The sequence below is a fragment of the Gavia stellata genome, chromosome 1 (genome assembly GCF_030936135.1).
Source record: "Gavia stellata isolate bGavSte3 chromosome 1, bGavSte3.hap2, whole genome shotgun sequence".
NCBI lineage: Eukaryota > Metazoa > Chordata > Aves > Gaviiformes > Gaviidae > Gavia > Gavia stellata.
The window spans coordinates 15,053,029-15,075,945 of NC_082594.1; the positions used below are offsets into that span (position 1 = coordinate 15,053,029).

Below are 22,917 nucleotides of genomic sequence, written 5' to 3' on the forward strand. Positions count from 1 at the left end.
GCAACAGCTCCTCACTGGTTGGGAACTACTGATTTGTATCACCGACAAAAGTATAAAATGTAAGAATGAGACAATGGCCCTGCGTGCAGAACAGTCCAACTCCATACAATATTACAGGAGCTGAAAGCATACAGCTGTGCAATCAAAATGTCAGTCGGAAAACTACATACATGTTTTAACCTATGAATGAACACAGATTAGCAAGATAATGAAATTACGTACCATATATAATTCCAGTTTTTCCTTCAGTGATAAAAAACAATACATAAAATGCAGAGAGAGAGAGAGAGAGAGGTTTGATGCACTAAAATAAATTATATTAGAAAGAAATCAGGGTTTTGTCCTTCCTTTTTTTTTAATTCCTTTTGAGAACATATTCTTTCTATCACCTTTATATAGCCATTTTCTTATAGTCTTAGTCATGTATTTTCAACCTTTGTGCTGATCCAAAACTTTATATCGCTGAAGTTCTTGTGAAAAATATGAAAGAAATACAGGAAAAATATGCATCATTCCTGCATGTTATCACAGCAAAACTTGCCATATGACTACCTGATCCTACACCATTTTCTCCCTGTAGGTTTTCAAAGGCATAGTGCTCAATTTTGATTAATGTTACATAAAAAAAGCAAATCTGTTACAGCAAGAACTAATACAAAGATGGGAATTCCCAGCATCTAGTATGCAAAGTCTGTAGTGTTGGTGCAACCACAGCCTGGCCACCTTCGGTGGAACAGAAGGATATAATTTTGTTGACATGTACTTGAAGCAATGATGGAAAGCACAACAGAAATGAGAAGGGGATAGTACTCATTCCTGATTTTAGTGTCAGTCTCAATTTTCTTCTTTATTTTTTACCTAAATCAAATTTTCTGGTCCAAAAGTATTAATAAATACACACCAAAGACACAATTCCTGCCCTTGCAAGAAAATGAGTATAAGGGTACACAGTAGGAAAAGAGGTTCCTACAGAAAGGTATTTTTGCTTCAGGATTTCCAGATTCATTAAAGAAAAATTATAAGGAATTTTAAAACATCAGTTAATTCTTCCAAAAATAACGTTTTAATGTGGTCCTTTCCTTTACAGTATCAAAGTAATGTTGTTTAAACTCATCAGATTGAAGGTAGTGTTCTTGACTGCGTATTTTTCTGAATCAGATTGTAAAAGCAGCTCACCTCCCAGGACCATACCGGCTTGACAGCACTTCCTCAAGCGACATGCTGGACAGTTCTTCCTACGAATTTTATCAACTATGCAGTCATTTCTTCCAGCACATAAATAGTTGTGTTGCCCTGTAGGCAAGAGAAAAACAGGATTAATACTATGTTTTCTAACATGACAAAATTATTTCTGTGTATAAATGTTCCAAAAATAGCAGAGGATTCAAAAAAAGTATACTTGAACCATTAAAGGAGTCCTTCATTTTACGCTAACTTTCAAATAATCACATGTTACTATTTAAGTAAAATAATTCATTTGGCCTGTTTAAGAGTGAAACTCCCCATCTATGAAATTCCAAAATAATTAGCAGACAGTATGAACTGCTTAAATTATTGTACTGTCAATATTTCTTAAGTAAATCAAGCACAAGGACAGACCAATTTGTTTCTTTCAAACTTATTTTTCTTTTAAGCTACTGTTCCTGATTTTAAAGAACTTAAGTAAATTTTGCTTGGATTGATGTGGAGTTTCCAACAGAAAACTGAATGAAGAAGTCGGGGCAGTTGCAAAAAAGAGTCCTTTAAGCAGAGATGATGGAGAAGCAGTTTTGTACTAGACCTGCTGAAACACCAGCTGAACAGATGCAAAAAAGACAAACAGAAAAAGGCTGTAACTTTTTGGTTTAGGTTAGCTCTTAGTTTATTGTTGAATTCTGAAGGACTCAGTTAGGAAGACCCTGTCATCACTGTATTAAAATGGAATCTTTTTAATGAAATCAGCTTCCAGCAGAGCAAAAAAGTAAATTCAGCTGATATCCTGACATTCTTTTGAACACAAACTTCAATGATACTTCCAAATTTCACTTGAAAAGAATGAAAAAAGTATACTTTTATGTTTTAGTATAATATTGATAATTTCTGTGATGAATTTTAATTTTAAGTAAGTAAACAAAGCTAAGTACATAACTAAGAAGAAATCAAAGCTAGTTTTCACATATCCTTTCAAATTAAGCCCAGGTTTACCCTATAAGGTTTAACTTTAAAATGCTGCCTGTTTGTGCACATCATCCTCTAGTCATTTCTGTATTTTCAGTTTCTTAGCAGTACCTAGCATGAAAGCATGAAAACACACAAAAAAAATTATTTATTTTGAGAGCAACAAAATGGATCAAAAAAGTATGGACAAACTACAGAAGTACCAATATCATGAATATTTCCTTCATAGAATATTGTGGATGTGGACCTCCAAATATAGCAGACATCAGTACCAAACCTTTTCAATTTTCACTCATCTAGAAATTAGTATTACTAATCTGATTACTAGTAATCAGTATTACTCTGAGTTAGCCATCTGATGTCACCAGTAGAAAACAAATCTGAGATGATTCTTCTACTCAGATGCTGTTATTCAGCTTTCTTTATAACCCTATTCTGACCTTTCTCTGCACGTGGTAAAATGAGCAGCTGTTCACCAATAACTTTTTTTCCACAGAAGAAAGACAAACTGAAAACAAATCCTCAGATGAAAATGCAGGAGAAAGAAGAAAATTCTATTCTAACAAAAGAGCTAGTGCTAAACCATGTGAAACAATCTATTTGTTTCTGTGCTAACATTTTTTTAGATAATTAATTTACTTCTTACCCATACTTTTAAGAACAACTTGTTTGGTTTTAGTGAAAGAAACCCGATTGCCTGAAATTCATTTTTATAACAGTTTCTTTTTTTTTTTTTAGAAAACAATGGCTAAATAAAAACAGTTGCCTCAAGCATTGCTTGGCATTTAGAAAGTATTTAGTAATGCAGTAAATCAGAAGAAATTCTCATTTACTTTCTCGCATTAATTCTAATCATGGATTCCTTCTTACAAGAAACGTCACCAAAAGCAACCGAATGAATAAAAATCTGTCTTGCATTTGGCAGCAGACCAGGAAGCAAAACACTTATTTTGAACACGTCTTCCTTGGGATTATTTGCAGTTTTTCCTTTTCTTGCTTTACCTTTACTAGCTACAAAAGCATTCAGTCTTTTGATAAGCAACAACAGTTTTAAATCTCTGTTAGTTTAACTAAAATCTGTGAAGCATCGGATTATCTCTGCACTGTGGCAATCTGATGCTTTAATGCACAGTTAGTTTACAAAGGAATGCATAAGCGTACGTTAAGTTTTGTTTGTGGGTGTCTTGGTTTTGTGGGTTTTCTTTGGTCCCCTGAAAGGTATCTCTTCTGGACCTCTTTTCTAGGGAATCCTTTGAGTCTACACAACGTGGTCTGAGTCCATATAACCCACATCCATTGCAAGACCAAAAAATGGACTATGTATTTCCAGTATGGCAGTAAATGCTCACAAGCAGCTCACAATGCTGTAGGCATTCAAGTTGTACTTTTCCCCCTATAATGACACAGAAGAATGCTGATCCACCAAAGCCAATGCCATATCATGAAATATCACTTTTCAAGCACTCAGAGAACACTGTTTATACGTTCTAGAACGATGTCAGTATTGAGAATTCGCTCTTGATATCAGTATGTGATTTGCGTACTCAACACCCAAGCGCATGCTCTAACTGCGAAAGGAGGCTAAGGAGTTTGGGTAGAAGCAGTAATGGAAACACTGTTCCTGCTGGCACAGGTAATTAGCTGGAAAAACAGAAGTTAATAGCTTGATTTATACTGATACACATTTAAATAGCCTGTGTTATTCATGTAATAGCAGTTAAATATTATGCATCTAAGATTAAGCATTACAAATCAAGGGTGCAATACATTGTAAAATGTTAAATGTACAGTTACACATTTAATTTTAGCTACAGCTCTTGAAAACCTCTTCATAACTTAGGGGTTATCAGTAGATCCAACTTCCACTTCAGTTGAAAATGCATTAATTACTTCATCACTACATAACAACTTACAAACTACTTCCTATAAATTCAAGATTGAACAAAATTTTTCACATTTGCAAAACAAATTGTAAATGAATCACAATTATGAAAATTACTCTTCAATGTTTGTATGTTCTAGAGTTTAAGATTAGACAAGATTAAATAATCTCTCTGTCCAGTGCATACCATGGAAGAAATGAAGTCTGTTATTGGAATTCAGGCACAGTAAGAATTTGCTTTGATCTTCAAAAACTGAGTATTATTTCACTCCTATTTACTTCATAAATTGTATTTAAAAATCTAATAATGAACAATGACCTAATCCTTATTATGTCTTCACCTAGTTTATTTCTTCCATAAAGCCTCCATGATACCAGCATAAAAAAAAAGCAAGAAAAAGCCAAAACCCTGCCAACCCAACCCTCCCATGAGATTATGGCAATAAAATCTCAGGCACTTCTTGATTCTTACTGTCAACAACTTCCTTGTTTTCAAGACTATAAAACAGCCACAGTCATATCCTCAGCGTGAATCACACCTTCATGTGAGTGTTCCACTCCGCTCACCTCTATCCAATCTCTCGCAAACACCTTCATCCCAAAGTGTATTCCATTCATTCTGATTCAGCTGCAACTTATTTGGAAAACACATAAGGTTCAATTATACAGTATTTTGCGTAGTCTCATCTGTCAGGGATTTTTTTATTAACTCAGTCATCTGATTGGATCTCGTATCTATAGATAAATCTGAGTCAACGTTCTCATCTGAAACCGTTTCTATCATTGTGCAGAGCTGGGTTCTGAGAAACTGCTACTTGCTTGACATTAATATTTAAGCGGCGGCAACCACCTGAAGGACAGATTGTATAAGAAATGGAAAACATGCCAGATATTTGGTTAATTTCAAAATTATGGCACAATATTTAGCTGGATGAAACTGTTTAGAATGTTTTCATGGGATGCTAAAACATTTATTTGAAAATACATTTGCTGTATCTCAGTCTTTAGGATCATCTGTATTTAACTGATTGGCTTCACTATGTGATCCCTGCAGTTATATTAAATGCATGTACCAATGAAGTATCCAAAGACCCCTGTCAAGATAAAATTTCTGTTCAATTGGTAGCTTGTCATTCAGTATCTTTTATATGACTCCTGTCATGATAACCAGGAAAAAAAACAAGAAAATAAAGGATAGTAGTCTAATCACTGGAGCACAGGCCAGAAACTAAAGATTGATATTTGCATTTCTTACAAAAATATGAATCTGGCAACTTTCTGGCAACTGCCACTTTCTCGGACGTCTTCACCCAACGTTAAGTTTCCTATACATGTTTACTTTTCACCTCCTTTTGAAAGTGCACATTGTAGTTCTCTCTCAACATATCAATGTATCAGCTTGTGACCTAGATTTGATTGAAAATACAGAGAAAATAAGGGATGATTTTATCTGTTACTCATATGTTCCAGATTCTTATAGGATAGCATTTTTCTTAACCTCCTTCAAAGTCCATCTGTGTTAGCAAAGGTGGAAGTCCTAATGCAAACAGGCAAACACAGTTTTAAGTACTGTAATGACTATTGCTACACTGGCAGGTTTATACCAGAAAGTGGTCAAAATGCCAATGGTCCACACAAGCAAATAAGATCACAGGTTTTGCTATCAGTAAAGCTGCACAGATTGTATTCCAGCACAGAGAAATTTTAATCCAAATACTTCTGGAAGTAGCATGCACCGTGTGTTTAAAACATGCACTATTAACTTAGCTCACGGACATGCTGTAAGTCACTTAAAATCACTTGAGTAAACTAATGAGTTGCAGAGATTTTGCAGATGTGCAAAATATGGAAAACAGAAGGCTTTATCTGCACCAGGGGTATCAGATGCAAGCAATCTGTTATTTGTGTAAGTGCATCTGGGCTGAACTGCTGCCACCCTGCACAAAAGCAAAGCATGTGTTTGCAAACTCTCAGTTCTTCCTGTCTGCAAATAAAATTACTTTTTCAAAACTTTTTTCTTTCTCCCATATGTAATTCTGCCTCCCTGTATCACTCTTAACTGGCAATGCTTTCTTATAAATTCATCCTATCCCCGCCACTGGAGGATGGTTCTTTGCAAAACATATCACAGTGTTTTAGTCTAGTTTTAGATTTCTGTCTAAAAACTGCAGGTATCTATTGCATCTCTTTGTAAACTATTTTATTGCCAAGTGTCTCCCAATGTCGACTTTTTGCTTCCTAAGAGCTAGCCTCCAGGTTTTGCTCAATAATTTACTAGCAATATGCTCTTTACATCTTAAAATATTTTCAAAAGTACCAATTAAATTAATAGGTTTAAAAAAACAAAGGAATTGCTTTTTCACATAACTAAATTTAGAACTCCTTGTCAAGGGTTCTTGTGGAAGACGGTAATAAATATGGTTTCAAAATAAACAAAATGGAAAATAGGTTCACCTGTATACCTGTACTAAAGACAATGGTGCAGATGCAGCTTTTGAGTAAAATATTGACTTCTGAAAGCTCAAGACAATATATTAGGGTAAGGATTACGCTGTACTTGCTCTGTCAGCCAGGTTTTCCATAACTAGGCAAACAGTCTAGCCTAGTTCATCATCAGCAATGAGAAAGACAGCTAACTTGACCTTTGCTCTGATCTAGATCAACCACTTTTCTACTTACACTGTTTCAATGTGCAAAACAGCAAACATGGGTTGAATTCGCCTCTCATTATGTGGGTTTATGAGCTTCGGTCTCGGAGAACTAGGAATCCACACTACACAGTTTGTAATGCTGAAAATATGCCCTTAATGTCCCTGCATGCTATTACAGGCCAACATAATCTCCACGATTCCACACACCTCAAATAATGTTACTACCAATTTCACTTCTGTGCTAACATTTTTCTCTAAAAATAGTCACTTAATTGACACTTAAGACTAACCACTTAACAAAAAAACACATCCTCCACTGACCTTACCACACATAATCTTTTTATAAAAAGCCCAGTAGTTAGTGGGGCACTCACTTTCGATTTCCCTCTTTGCCCACTGAAATAAAATTCTCATTTCCCAACTCTTAAGCAGGTGTCTTTGACTACTACTCTGTGGTCTATCCTGGTAGAAAGACCTGCTACTGATGCAAATCTGTTTCATGGCAAGTAATTTAGGACTCAATGGACCAAAGAGGGCAAAGAGTGGATAGCAGAGTAACTTGTGAATATGTTTCATACTGGAATCTTCTTCTACCTGGAATAATGTGGAATTCCTTTCTTCATAATAATAAAGATCAAAGTGAAAGCAATAAAGAATGATTGCATCCCAAGTCATCCAACAGCCTGGCAATCAGGGCTGCAAGGAGGGAAAGGTGTGTTTGACTCCCTTCAGGCACTGGAGACAATGAACATAGTTCTCATATCCTGGGTGATGGCCTTACCTTGTCTACGTACTCAGTGATGGGGTTTGTGATTATAACAGGTACTAGTAATTCCTTCATCTTTGTGAAGCCAGTCTTTCATTCCTTTGCCTTAAATACACGTGATGAAAAAAAGGGTTGAATAAAAATATTTTGTTCAAAAAGAATGTAAAACCATAAAGTGTTCATTCCTAAGTCAAACTTAGTATTTTTTATAGTGTATTTTGCTTTGGTGAGCAGATTTACAAGTAATTTTTGATGTAATTCTACTTACAACAAACTTTTGGTATTCTTCCACTTCGTTGTCTGCTGCTTTTAAGCATGTAATCTTACAGTCCTCTGTCAGGTTTTTTTGTTAAGTGGACCAAACAAAATTGGTTTCTCTAGAAGGGAAGCAGCATTTTCAAACCACCATGTATCTTGCACTGCTCTCCTTCTCTTCAACAAACCACTTCCAATGTTTGCAACATCTTTGACTGACTCTTTCCTTTTCTTGTATCCTAATCTCGAAATCTTCCTGCCTTTTGCTGTGAATCCTGCAACACCATTGTCTTTTTCCTTCTAAAATCACTTCTCCAGACAGCAACCTGAGCATATTGTTTTTATGATATCTACAAAACAGAACAATTAAATGTAGCTATCCTGTTTTCATTCATTTCTGGACAGAGCTAAAAGTTACAATCCTGTTTTTTAATCTTTTTAATTTCCCTATCTGTTCCATCATTTCCAATAAGAAAAAAAAAAAACAGAAAAACAAAATGAAGCAAAATTAAGTCCTATTTCACAGAAACTATAATGAACTGCAAAATCAGGATTACTATTTCGTATTGATTTTCAGTTGGTTTGCTTTGATTGTTTACCACTAGAACATCTTGAAAGGCATAAAGTCTTTGGATCTAAATACAGGAACTGACAACAGTAAAAATTTTCCACAGCTAATACCTTTCAGAAGGAGATGCTGGATTCTAAAGGCCAAGTGCCAGGTCCTGCATTTTGGTCGCAACAACCTCATGCAATGCTACAGGCTTGGGGATGAGTGGCTGGAAAGCTGCCTGGTGGAAAAGGACCTGGGGGTGTTGGTCGACAGCCGGCTGAATATGAGCCAGCAGTGTGCCCAGGTGGCCAAGAAGGCCAACAGCATCCTGGCCTGTATCAGAAATAGTGTGGCCAGCAGGAGTAGGGAGGTGATCGTGCCTCTGTACTCGGCTCTGGCGAGGCCGCACCTCGAATCCTGTGTTCAGTTTTGGGCCCCTCACTCCAAGAAGGACATTGAGGTGCTGGAGCGTGTCCAGAGAAGGGCAACGAAGCTGTTGAGGGGTCTGGAACACAAGTCTTATGAGGAGCGGCTGAGGGAACTGGGTTTGTTCAGTCTGGAGAAGAGGAGGCTGAGGGGAGACCTTATTGCTGTCTACAACTACCTGAAAGGGGGTTGCAGAGAGGTGGGTGTTGGTCTCTTCTCCCAAGTGACTAGTGATAGAACAAGAGGAAATGGCCTCAAGTTGTGCCAGCGGAGGTTTAGACTGGTTATTAGGAAAGATGTCTTTACTGAGAGAGTGGTGAGACACGGGAATAAACTGCCCAGGGAAGTGGTGGAGTCACCCTCCCTCGAGGTGTTCAAGGAACACGTGGATGATTCATTGTGGGACATGGTTTAATGGGCACGGTGGTGTTGGGTTGATGGTTGGACTTGATGATCTTACAGGTCTTTTCCAACCTTAGTGATCCTGTGATTCTGTGATTCTGTGAAGTCAGTACTTCCAGTTCTTTTTATTGCACTGTATCACAATTGCTCCGTGGTCACCATTTTTAAGCAATTAACTACATCAGTGGTATAAATATGTAAAATGATGGAACTGTCAGCTTTTTTGTCAGTAAGGGGTCTATTTCTTATAAATATAGAACATGGGATTTGAACACAAAACCTACTTTAAAAGCACTCCAACTATTTCAAAGGTATACATCATTAAAGTACCATTTGTTCTTCTTCTTATCCCTGAGTGTTGTATTCTTCTACCAACATAAGAAGCATTATATTGGTATTTCAGTCATCCCATCATTCAGATTTTAGTGAAAGTATTAAAGCACATTGCCATGATAAGTTTTTTCACATATATTTCCCTCTTATTCTTTGACTTGTCCTACAACTGAATCAGTCGGGCAGGGTCACTCACTCAGTCTAAGAGTAATAAAGGTAGAAAAAACAGAAATATTAGTAGCAGAAAAAGGCAAAGTGCAAAAAACCAGATATTGCTGCCTGTTCAAATCACCCAATGGACAACAAACTGCTAAAAACCATAAAGAGAGGATTAATTTCACAAACTAGATTCTAAAGTGTGGACATCCAGCAAAACAAGTAGTGTACTCTCCCTTCTTGGACACGAGAGAAAAACAGGCACTTTAGGATGCGATTTTTCTCAAGTAGATGTCTAATTTTTGGTTCTTTAATATCCTACTGCACATTTAAAGTAATTGGCTGAAATAGGATGTCCACATTGTAAATGCCTACAGCTTAGTACAACAAATCCCACATAAAATATCATCTTTGAGGATAAGGGAAGATGGTATCATGACAACTGGACAAGAACAGGGTAATATTCTCCTGGATCTCAATGCCTGCATGTCACTCTTTCTACATTTTAACTACAAAAGATTCCAGGTTGTTGAAATGTGCTCAGATGTTAACTGGTATTAAGCAACAGCCACTTGTGAGAATGCAGGAGCTGTGACTAGGTATAACCAGGAAACCTCTGAAGTGCAGCCATATATCACTACACATAATGGCAGCTGTAACATACAAATGACTGTAAGTTTTTCCATTCAGTAGTTTCTAAAGAACCACCTCTTAGTGGTAGACCATCAGTTCTGTGGAACAGATACACAGCTTAAGGAGACTGACACCATCAAACCTAAATCCATTTTTAGCAGATAACAGTTTGACTATAAATACTTACATTTTACATACTTATGTCATATAATTTATAGGTATTTTAATACTTAAAATAAGAATTATTTATATGTATACTATTATTTCATATATCTTATTTTTACATATAACACTTCTTTATACAATACCTAAAAATAAATAACATGAAATAAGTATTTTATATACTTATATTTCTTTTATATACTACAGAAATGTATTAGCCTCCTTGGTGATATGGGTGGAATGCGTATCACCAAATGCAGACAGTGTACATCCTCAACAGACACTCCCTTATAATCACTGCTGAGAAATAGTTACTATTAGAGTACTGTTATTTTCATCCCAGGTAGATATCTAAAATAAGTCAGTGAATTACTTCCTCTAAGTTTCTGTTTCTCTCCATTCACCATAAAGTGAACTTAAGATGAGCAGCTGAGGTTACTCACATTGTGCACTTCTAAAGTCAGAACAGAGGAGTATCCAGCAACACTGAGCAGTCAGTTGCTGGTGCTCTTTAAAGCATGCAGTTTTTACACTACCTGAAATAGTTTCTATTCCACCTGAAAAGATGTTTAACGTAATATTCCATACTGTTTCTAAAATACTACATAAAGTTAAGCCAACAATTTTAGTAATTCACATTTCTGCAGCTGATTATGTTCTAAGCTACGTCTGTCAGGAAACCAGTAAATAAGTCACAATGAGAGCAGTAGGAAGCCCAGCATTAGGCACAATAGCCAAAGTACCAGAATGAATGCAACCTTAGCTTACTCAGTTGTTGTGCCTCATACGAATCAATTAATCAAATTAATGTTTGTCAAATGGCTGAACAACAAATACTTCTGAAGTCAGAAGTATGATGAAGATACACAATTATATATTGGTACAGATTTTTTTCTTTCCCTTTTCATGATGCAAATTCTTTGTTCTCACAAAAGTGACATTTCCTACTTGAATTTTAGGACCCTCAGTGAAGGAACTTTGCACATTTGAATTTGGAAATACACTTAGCTTACTGTATATTAACACATTTTGGTCATGTGCAAAATAAAAGAGCTTTAATAATATTAGATGTTATATTAAGTGAAAAGCATTTTCATCTCTCAGTGTGCCGTATGTATGCTTTGTATGTTTGTATGTTTTCTACTTCATGAAACTTCCATCACTATCAGGTTTACAGTACACCTTGTACCAAATTCTGATCCCAAGATCCAGCCTGGAAAGTTGGAGTAAAAATTGGAAATCCTTGCAGAGTTGGGAGAAAAAGAAACTTTTTACATCTGCTTCATCAATTTCACAGCCAAAAGGGTCTCTATAGGATTGCATTTCCCTCTGTTTTCAAAGAGGATTTTCTATTAGCGGTTGGCATTTTTAAAAAAATTTGGCATGCTGTGCCATTTTACATTCTTAAGCTATGGAAAAGCACAACTGTTTAGTCCAGCATTTTTCCTTATGCATAGTATTTCACTACTCACATAGTGAATCACACTGTCGTCACAGAAGTGCCTATATATACATAACATGAGTCAGATAAACTTTATCAGAAAGTTTGGCTGAAATCATGGTCAGCCTTCTTACTATGTAGATGTAGCTCATCTTCAATTCCTCCACTTTTCTGCATGAGTACCTCTGCATATACAGACGGTGAAAACTCTTGTGGAAACCCTACTTTCTCTCAGGTCGAGTTTGTCAAATTCACGTCTCAGAAAGAAGAAAAGTTCACACTTCGTCAGTTAAGTGTTAGCTACTACATATGGTGGAGCTCGTTCCCTGATGCTATTATCTGTACAGCGCTGTTACTCTGAGCTTGAAGCACATATCAAAACTAGGCAAATCCCCTATATAATCATTAGATCAATTTTGTAATAGGGTCCCAGGTATTTAAACAAACCAAGAGTTAGTTTCTGATCCATCTGCTCTAATATCATGTATTTATGTTGACCTCAAACTCTTCAGGTTCGGGCAACTACTTTTCATTAGATGTCAATAATATAAACAAAGTGCAAAGGAAGGCAAATGCTTTATATAAATATGGAAGAAAAGTTAGAAGTGGGACTTTATATAGGAAACACAGCACTTTTGAAATTTTTTTCAGGATTTAGGTAAGTTTAATTTTTCATTAGTAAAACTACTGCGAAGGAGACGCTTTCAACAAAAGGCAAGAATGCAGGCCACCAAGAAACCCTGTGTTAGCAACAGTGTAACTCCAGAATCCCAAAACTCTACATACTGGGTTCCTGTTCAGGACAGAAATTTTAGCATGGTGTTACACATGCATTTTGATCGTGATTGCCCTGCATGGTTTCACATGAAGGTATTTTTATAAGACATCATTAATGACCGTTTGACAATTTAGTGCTAAAAAATTAAGAGTTCATTTCTTAATTTTCATTTTCCTAAAGCCCTATTAGAAATATTATACCTAATTTATGTTACCATGAACTAGATATATTGGTAGCACTTAAAAAAATGCCTGATCATCATCAGCAAATTACTTTTCAAATGTAGTAATTCTACGTATTTGAAAGCATTTTAAATATTATTTCTGAATTTTTTTTGATTGCCCGTCACTCTCAGCTCACTGACAGGAATGGCACTACTCCATCAGCATACTGAATCCAATTTGTCTTTGCAAATTTCTTAACTGAATATAAGTAACAGTAACTTTTGTTATGTTCATTATACCCAAAGAGATCTTTAAAGCATTTTTAAAAAGCCTTGTAATTTGTTTGTACAATAAGTGAATCAATGGACTAGTAAATCAGTTCTTTGTAAGGGACGAATGGAAAATGTACAACCTCTAAATGCAAATAAATGTTTATAAAAACAAAATCAGTCCCTTAGCTACATGTTCTCCTCCCCACTTCCAGAACTAACTTCTTTCGTATCTGCTATGCTAAACTTCCCCCAAAAAAGGACTTGCATTTTTGGTTAACCTGCTTCAGGAATCTCCTTATAGTAAAATACGCTTATTGTGTTAAGACCATCCTTTTCTTTATGTATACGGGCACGTACAGGGAGCCAAGAACCCAAAAGACAAAAAATACCTACCAAATCATATATATTTAAGAAGTCATTGCCAACAAACATTCTAAAATAATTCAATTCTAAATCTACACTTTCGTCTTAGTGATCATCATACAGTTCTGACCCCCTGTTAAGCTGTATGTGTATCTGCTAGTTATATTCAAATATATGAATAAATCATACTTAGTATAGAAACATTTCTAGGTTCGCCTATACAGTCTTAAATGATTGTTCAGTCTCAGTATTTTAAATAAGCTCTGGTTTTATCTCAGAAAGATTAGAGATGAAAAACGGAGTTTTCTAGATAATGTAATGGTGCATTTTATCCCAAAGGAAGCATTTAACTAATACAGTATTTTCCACACAATAGGGGAGAGTAAAATAAACGGTGTATGAATAGGACAATTTCTGTGAAAAAAATTACATAGGCTATTAGATTTGAAACAGCCAACACATCTGAGGTTACAGAAATAATTAAAATAGAAAACAGACATTTTCCTACAAATTGAATACGACTATATTATGCACCTTGAAAACCTCATAAAATATGAAAAATATCTCAAAATACAGAAAATCCAAGAAGTAGCAAAACCCATCTATTTCCAATCGTGTTTTAATTTCTCATAGTGATCAGTACTTTATGGAAAGTTTATGAAAAGTAGAGTTTTCATTGTAAATTCGCACTCACAAAGTTTAACATCTTATTAGCATGAATTATTATCAAGAAAAACCCCACGTCTTTAGTAGTACTAAAAATTTGAAAAGGTAAATAATGCATTCCCATTCAAAGAAATGATGGGCAGGGGGATATTTTACGTAAGAAAAATGTCTCAAATTTATACAATTGCCACTGTGAATTTTTAAATACTATTTTGTATTGCATTTACAATAAAAATATTATGTTTCTTCTTACAGAAGAGTAATTTGTCACCTTTATTTCTGATAAGAAATAAACAAAAAAGTACTTTAAGTCTAATCAAGTACCTATCCATAAATGGGATTATTTCAATGCTAGTAATTATATCCTATGCTTCCATTAAAATAAGAAGTCCATCTCTTTAAGGAACTCTCTGCAGACTTGCACTTTCTACACAAAAACAGGTAACTGTATTTGTTCATCTTGCTCAAGCCCACACTGCTCATGCCTGTCATTCTTCCTCATAAGACTCAATAACCTGTATTGTTTCTTATTATAGCCAGGTAGTCTGAGGTAGTTGTCCATTCTTTGAATATTCTTACTAAAAAACCCAAACACACTTCCTCACCATACTCTCAGTCTTTGCAATCATTTAAAAATGGAAAGTATAAAGTTGCTATATAAAACATAAGCATTTTGTTTGTGTAATTGTGTTGACCTCTGTAAGTCTATATTCTTAATCTTGTAAGATTCTGCAAATACAGAATTTAATAAAACAATCAGTGAAAACAACCTTAAGATATTCCTACTACCAATTTATATGCCTTCTTAACATTTATCATTAAAGTATTTATGCTGAGCAATAATATGATACGTTTTTGAGCAGGTTCACTAACTGCACAAACACAACCAGACACTAGTTCAGGAAAGAGATGAAATTCGAAACTGATAGAATCAAATACAAATAAAAAATTACAATATTGCTGTATAGGTGAAAAGTGAATAATAAAATGTGTTTTAAAATATGGCACTCATAAATTACACTACATTCATTCTTAAAACTTCAGCTTTCTGTCTTTTTTAAAAGTATATGGCTGATTTATCAAAATAGCCAAAGCAAAAAATGTGAAGCCAAATGGAGAGACCAGTTAACACAGTCAGTGAAACTTAAATGTATTCCGCTAAGTGACTTAAGAGGCGTTTTCCTTGCAACATAACACATATGTTTCTAATGGCTTTCTCATTAATTCCATTAAATGTATTAGAGAAAATGAGACACTAGCTCAAAAGTTCATCTAGCCCACCTAGTCTAGTGTTACCACTTTGCAAGTACCTAGTATGTTAAAGAAAGAACAAGAGCATATGTTTAAAGTAGAAAGTAACAGCACACTGAAACAAAAAATCTAACTACATTATTTTGCTAAGCTTTTAATTTTCCAATATTTCCCTTTTCAACTGAAGACCAACAAACTCTATAAAGATGAATAAACTACATATCACAATAAAATACATGATGCAATTTTTTATTTAAAGGAATCCTAACATCATAACAATCATTTTTTTTAAGTATATGGAGCAGAAATTTTAATATCCTAGTTCTGACAGGATGAGATAAAAATCAGAAAAGGAGACAAAAGGTAAAATGTAGAAGGATTTGTTTCACCTCTTCATCAGTTGAACTATATAGAGCAATTTGCTCTTATATTCACATTTAAAATCTCCGTGGGTATTTATGGACAAGGTGCATAATATAATTTAAAAAAAAAAAAAAAAACCAACATAGGCATTGCTACTGATTTATTAAACCTGCAGCTTGACTTTGTATTTTAATCACTATTTGGAACAAAAGTCAAATCCATTAATTATTATTATGACTTGAAATGGTTCCGTGAAATCTGAAATACTTCCATGAATCTCAGGAAGCCAAATTCTGCATCTTGCAAGCAAGAAAAATTCCATGACTTCAAAACCAAAATGAAGCCAAAATAAATTCTTATCTGCCTATCATTAGTTCATACTCACAAAGTCTTCCTCTGAATAGCATTTACACTTTTTAAAACAAATTGTGTAATACACAAGATTTTTATGAAACTCCACCTACTCGAAAAGACTAACTGATAAACAGTAAATAATAAATAGCAAATAATTAAAGGAAAACAAATATTACTAGCAAAATCAATTAAGGAAGAATTTAGTTAGTATTCACCATGATATTTAAACAGAGTTGCCAAAACAAAAAACATTACTACAGTGATAACATTTTTAAACATCAGCAATAAATAAAAGGTATATCCTTAGCAGTGCCTAAAAAGATCTATTTCAGATAATTAGGAACAATGGCATCATATAGTACCTTCCATTGCCCTTTTAAAGAAGACTTTACAACTTCCACAGGTAAGTACTCCATAGTGGCAACCAGAAGCCTCATCACCGCAGATCAGACAAATCTTCTGGGGTAGTGATTCAAAACCATACTGAGAACTTTGGCTGGTTTCTGTATCTGGCCTTCAAAAGAAAAATGAATTAAGAGAAATGAAATATCTAGTTTTGCAACAAGTAACCACTTACCTGTATTAATCGGGTTTGTGCTAAAAACTTTCTTTTTATATTTGTAATCAAGCTACAAAAGGGTAAGAAAAAAATAAAGTATGACTGCCTTTCTGCTTAAGGGTTTGTCTCTACTAGGGTAAAAGACACATTTGTAACATCTGCCTAGTCATTAAACAGAAAAGCAGTGGGCAAAAAGCATAGTAGCATTTTAATCCGTTTTAGCTAGAAAAGGTACAATCTAGGAACTGTTTGTCTAAATGTTCATCTTCCTCAGATCAACAACTCTTGTGAGTAAAGTCACACTGACTGACACTCTTTTTTCCTGTACATAGAATGGTACAGAGACAGAATCAAATAGAAGTCAACTGAATTTCAAAAGCCCCTTTCACATGGGAAATAACTAAGCTTCACCTCAGCTAGAAAAATCTTTAACATTTGTTGCTTCCCACTCAGCTGCAGCATTCTCATCAGTAGCTAACTATGACGGGCACATTGAGAAAAGTGGAAAGGACTTCCGAATTTCTCTCCAAGAAAAGAAACAGACTAACCTACTTAATCATTATATTTACAAAATAAAGGATTTCCGTTGAAACTGTGTAGGTATTTTTGCATACATTTCTAGGTAATGCACAACTTGGCATTTCATTCCAACAAATGAAGTGTTTCAGTTTTCTTTTTCGTGTGAAAATAACTGGGTTGTTTTTCCAAATCGGGGTTAGTAGCTTGAAGAATATTCAGGTATTTATGACTATTGTCTGGCTGTCAGTGAGGACAGTCTGGAGAACACTCTGCTCGCCCTCTCTGGAGCCGGTCGCTTGCTCAGACGTCAAACGGCACTGAACCACCACAGCGATAAAACTAACTTCTCCCTGGGTGTTACCGTGCCAAAAAGATCTGACAGATGCCAGCTGCGAAGTTAACATGGTGTTGGTCTCGCACAGACCTGGGACACCCAGGCGTGCACAAACAATACAGGAAATGGAAACGCGGCTGCAATCGCTGCCTAAAAACTCAAGCGGGGCTTCGCCGAGCAAAACTTCGCCCGTCTTTCCCTCGGCACCTTCCAAGAGGCCCTCGGAGTGCCAACCCCCCACCCCGCGGCCCTGCCGCCCCTCCCGAGGAGAGAGCGCGGAGCCCTCCCGCCGAGCAGCGCGACCCCTCGGCCCCCCCTCAGCGAGGGCACCCGTGCGAAAGGGCCCGCGCCTCCCGCCGGCCTCCCTTACCGAACGTAGCCGAGGTAGGACGGGCACAGCTGGGGCAAGCCCTCCTTCAGCACCGCCGCCGGGAAGCCCAGGGGCTGGTGCCCGTTGAGACCCAGGGGCGGGTAGAGGCCCGGCGGCGCGGCCGAGGTGGAGGGCAGGCTGTCGGGCGGCGGCGCCGCCGGCCCGTAGGCCCCGGCCAGGAGGGTGGGCTCCGTCTTGTAGAGGACGCACTCCAGCGAGGGCTCCTGCCCGGCCCGCGGGGGCTGCGGGTAGTCGGCGCAGCCGGCCGCGGGGGTGGCCCTGTCGCCCGAGTACGGGGTGGGGAGGCCGAGACCCTCCTCCTTGATCTTCAGATCCGGCTGGAAGTCGCCGTAGGCGAAGTGCCCCTCCTTGGCCTCCGCCGGCGGGTAGACGTAGCCCGCCAGGTCCGGGGCGGGGGGCGAGGAGCGCGGCCCCCCGCCGCCGCCGCCGCCGCCGCCCTCGTACTCCGCCACGTCCAGCAGCTGCCGCGTGCGCGAGGCCAGGTAGGCTGAGTTGAGCGGCAGCAGCGGCACGTGCAGGTACTCCTGCCCCGGCTCCTCCGCTCCCGGCCGGCCCCCGCCGCCGGCGAAGCCGCGCTCCGGGCCGGGCACCGCCGACAGCCCGGGGGCCTCGCCCTTGGGGGCTGCGGCGGGTCCCTCCGCGCCGACCCCCGCCCCCGCCGGCCGCGGTTTAGCGGCGGCGGTCAGAGCGTCGCCGGCCGGCCAAAGCGGGGCGGGCCGCGGCGGGGGCTGCGAGGGGCCGGGCGCCCCCGGGGCGGCTTCACCCTCCTTCTGCGAGGGGCCGCGGCTCATCGGGACGCCGGGCGCCTCCGCGGCCTCCGCCCCGAAGAAGGACCAGGGCGTCGCGGCCACGGCAGAGCCGGCATGAGCCGCGGGCGCCAGGAAAGTGTCCAGGACGGTGTCCAGGGAGTCCTTGTCCGAGAGGGAGCCGCTCCCCGGCCGGTACGAGACGGAGTCCCGGTCCTCGTCCTCCTCCCCCGGCTGCTGCTGCTGCCGCGGCTCTTCCTCCTCCTCCTCTTCCTCCTCCTCCTCCTCGTCGCTGCTCTTGGGGTAGAGCAGCCGGTCCAGGGAGATTTCGATGGCCTCCGCTTCCCTGCGGAAGGGGTCTCGGCCGGGCTGGCCCTGCAGCAGGACCGCCCCGTCTCTGGCGGGCGGAGGCGCTCTGGGCTCCTTGGCCTTCACCTCGGTCATGCTGGCCCGGGGCAGGGCTGGACGCCGGTGACTCTCCGGCCCGGGGGGCGGCCGGGCGGCACCTCACATCCTGGACGTGCCCGCTGCGGCGGCGGCGCGGGTCCCGCTCACATGGCGCTGCCTTCCGGGGGGCGGCTCAGCCCCGGCCCCCGCCGCCCGGAGCGGGGTGAAACGGAGCCGGGGGCGGTGCAGCCTAGAGAGGGGAAACGATCGGAGCGTGTGCGGGAGGCGGGAGGAGCGGCGGGCGGGAAAGCGGGGTCCCCGCCAGGCTCCGGCGGCGGCGGGCGGGCGGGATGCCGCTCGCTGCCCCTCGGCTCCGCGCTCCGCTTTGCCCTCGACTGCTTCCCGCCGTCCCCGCTCGGCCCGGGCGGGCTGGCCGCCGGCTTCACGCCCCCTCGCCCGCCCCTCCCCGCCGCCAGCCCGTGCCCTTACCGCCCGGGGGCTGCGCTGCCGCTGCGGGGCACAGGCTCGCCCCTCCCGGCCCCCCCGATCTCCGCCTGCCGCCGAGGGCTCTCCCACCGCTGCCCGCCGCTCCGCTCTGCCTCCGCGGGGCAGCCGGTCCCGGGCACCGCGGCTCCCCCAGCAGCTTTTCCAGCGGCCCCTCCTCCGCCCCGCCTGTCCCGGCCCGTCCCTCCCATCGCTCGCCCTGCCCGCATCCCGCTCCCTCTTCCCTCGCGTCCGTCTCCCCGTGCCTCAGGTCTGCGCTTTCTGGCCTCTCCCCGCCGCCTGGCTTTCTCCCTGCCTTCTGATCCCTTTCACCACATCTCTTGTGCAGGTGCCCTGTCCTCACGCTCCACCATCCCGAGAAGTGCACCTCTGGACGGGGCACAGGGTACAAGCAAGTTGGGTAGGTCGCTGTTTTGGAGAGCAGAGAGCAAGACAAGCTTTACTTACTTGTAGTGACAACAGTATAGTCTTCCTTTTATCTGTTTTTCACCGTCCCCTTCAGACGTTCACTGTAATTTTTCAGGATTAAGCTCTGGCCCAATTCTTCTCCTGATACAACATCCATTTTCTGGTAGCAAAGAAACCAAGGCATTGTAAAGCGCTTTAAATTACATTCAGGGACCTCAAAGTATCCTCTACACCAAGGAAGCATAACGTTCTTTCTACAAAATGTTTGGAAAACGGGGCATTCTTTGCTTCTAATACTTTCCTTTAATTACTTTGTCAGGGTGAATGAGAGGACATTTCAAATGGACCTGGTTTACAGTGGCTGGCTGGCCAGCCTGCATATAGCAAGTTACAATCCAGTCCAAGTTAGTTCTGACCAAGAAGCTGTCACCAGCTAATTGCTGCCTGGCATTTTGTGTAAAATGCTGGCTTTGTGGCACTACCCATTTAGCTCAATAAGGCAATTACTAATTGGACAAAACCCCAACACTTAATATAATTTGCATTATATAGCAGTCTCAGAAAATAAACTTGTGTTAAAAGATACAAAGAATAAATTAGTGTAGGAGTAGTCCTCATGACTTTGAGTAGAATCAGTGTATTTTTGATTCATAATGTGTGCTGTTACACGCTTGTTTATGCTCTGCAAGTATAACATGCTTTTCAGAAAAGTCAGCTTTTTTCAAAAACTTTGATCACCATGAAATAGTTGCTTTTGTTATTTTACTTTTAAAATATTTTCAGACTGAAAAGGACAGCTTATTGGGGAGAAAAACATAACTTTTTGAAATTGTTTCAGTGTTCTGAAAGCTAGCATTCAGAAATCATACAGGGCGAGTTTATAGAAGCAGTGGCTTCACATAAACCTTACTCAATGCGGTGTGCACTTTCAACGTTATTCTTGGCAAAATACTACTGGCTGATAGACTGCTTTGGGAAGTAGGAGAAAATCTTTATTTTTTAAAAGAATGATGGCATCGTGGTAATAGCTAACATTTTAAAATTTAGATGTCATGTAGACACCTCCATATACATTCAGGAGGTTCAACAGAATGATACACATCAAAGTATACTTGTTATGTATAGAAATATTTCTTGAACAGCAGTCTCTCACACTGTTGACGTTCCAGGGGAAAGAGCTGTTTGACTAACAAGTAGCAAGAACTGCAGGTGTCTTTGTAAACCCTATCAGTGGACCTGATGTTAAAAGAATGCTTTCAAAAGGTGCTGTCCACTGCTGTTATCACATGACATTAAAACAAGTAATTTGAAGTGCTTCCTTGGCTACTGAGTTTCTGTTTTTCATGCTACAGTATTTCTGCCTTCTCCCAAGCCTTCCTTTTCTCAGAAGAGACGGAAGTTCATCTCCAGCACTGTTCATCTCCATGCTCGTTCTGGTTTTCCCCTGATGTTTTCAGGCTTAGTCAGCTAGTTGTCATGCCTGTTTATTGCCACTGTCTTGCTTTTGCATTTCCACTTCCCCAAATGCATGCTGCATTCATGGCCTGCATCCGTACAGAAATGTGCTCCAAAGACCTGTTTCCTTACAGTGACTTGCCTCCTTACTACTGCTTCAGGACTAGGAGAGGTAAAGAGCCACAGATGGCAGGAATAGCGGAGTTCTGAAAGGAAAGCAGCACCGAGTAGTTCCCACAAGACCAACTTGCTGCTACGAATGACTTGTCTGCTAAAATTCTACACTAACAAGGCCATGTGACTGTAAGTACCTGTAAATTCACCAGAAATCCAAATGTTTACTACTTGCATTATTTGTCTATATGTTAGCAGTTAAATATTGTCCAGGTTTTCTCTTGTCCTTCCTAATTTCATTTTTATGACCTGCCAAATATACTCAGTTCTTTAATGGTAGCGGTAATGATGCTGAATTGTCATTGTTTAAGGAAAACATTTTGGGTTCTTTATCTTTAGGACATTTATTGGATTTTGATTTACATTGGCTTCACATGATTTCTGTGAACTTTCACTGGAAACTTTTGCTATTTTCTTCATATTATTCTGTCCGTAACCTTCATGCCCCATCCCTAGAAGTGTCCAAGGCCAGGTTGGATGTGGCTTTGAGCAACCTGATCTCGTGAAAGATGTCCCCGCCCATGGCAGGGGGGTTGGACTAGATGACCTTTAAAGGTTCCTTCCAACCCAAACCATTCTATGATTCTGTGATTCATTCGTTTCCTTTTGCTGTCAGATTTTCTGACATCATTTGGATGCTTTCCCTGATATTGCTATGGTATTACAAGTTTTTCAGTGAGAACATTTCAAAGTATGCCCAATGAAATTTATTGACATTCTAGTGTTGTTGTCATTTATTCATTTTGATTTATTAATTTTGTTGTTGTGGCAATCACCATTACAGAAAACCAGATTTCCTTATGGTATTTCCCCAGCTAATTTTCATTTACAAACTGTTAAAATTGAAACTGAGATTTTCAATTCAGATCTAAAAATGACATATTTATATTCAGCAAGCTTTCACTAAATATAAAAATTTCAAAAAGCAAACAGTATGAATAGATTTGTACTTCAGAACAGACCTATTTTGTACCAAACAGTAGAACATTGGAGGGTTTGATTGACACTATTGCATTTTTTAAAATTCAGCCAGAACTTGTAAATATGATATTTGAGATCTCAAATTATTTTTGCGTCTATTTCCTCGCTCTGTTCAAAACCTGTGGATGAGTAAAAGCTGCACTTAACACAACTTCTCAGCTGTTTTGCTTTGCAGCACAATTACTGTATAAAATGCCAACAGGAATAGTAATAGAATTGTACCGAGAACTCTCATTGTAATGCTGTAGATTTGCATTTAATTTTTTGGGTAGTTTCTGAGCATTTGTTTGACCATTCAAACATTCAACTGTACACTTCTAAGGAGTAGAAATTTTTGATAGACCCTTCAAAATATTTCTGATTTTGTTGGTTTAAATAAAAAGAAAAAATGCTGTATGAGAAACAAGACAAGTATACAACCTCCTCAAACA

General features: G+C 39.6%; 1 protein-coding gene across 1 annotated transcript in view; it reads right to left on the reverse strand.

The window, feature by feature from the left end:
* PGR (progesterone receptor) overlaps positions 1 to 19,021 on the reverse strand; it is a 38,811-nt gene extending 19,790 nt beyond the window's left edge. The window contains exons 1-3 of the mRNA XM_059836288.1: positions 17,811 to 19,021; positions 16,391 to 16,542; positions 1,177 to 1,293 (exon numbers count right to left, since the gene is read on the reverse strand). Of these exons, the coding sequence (XP_059692271.1) occupies positions 1,177 to 1,293; positions 16,391 to 16,542; positions 17,811 to 19,021 (1,480 nt within the window). The remainder of the gene's footprint in view (positions 1 to 1,176; positions 1,294 to 16,390; positions 16,543 to 17,810) is intronic.
* Positions 19,022 to 22,917: the final 3,896 nt, after the last annotated feature.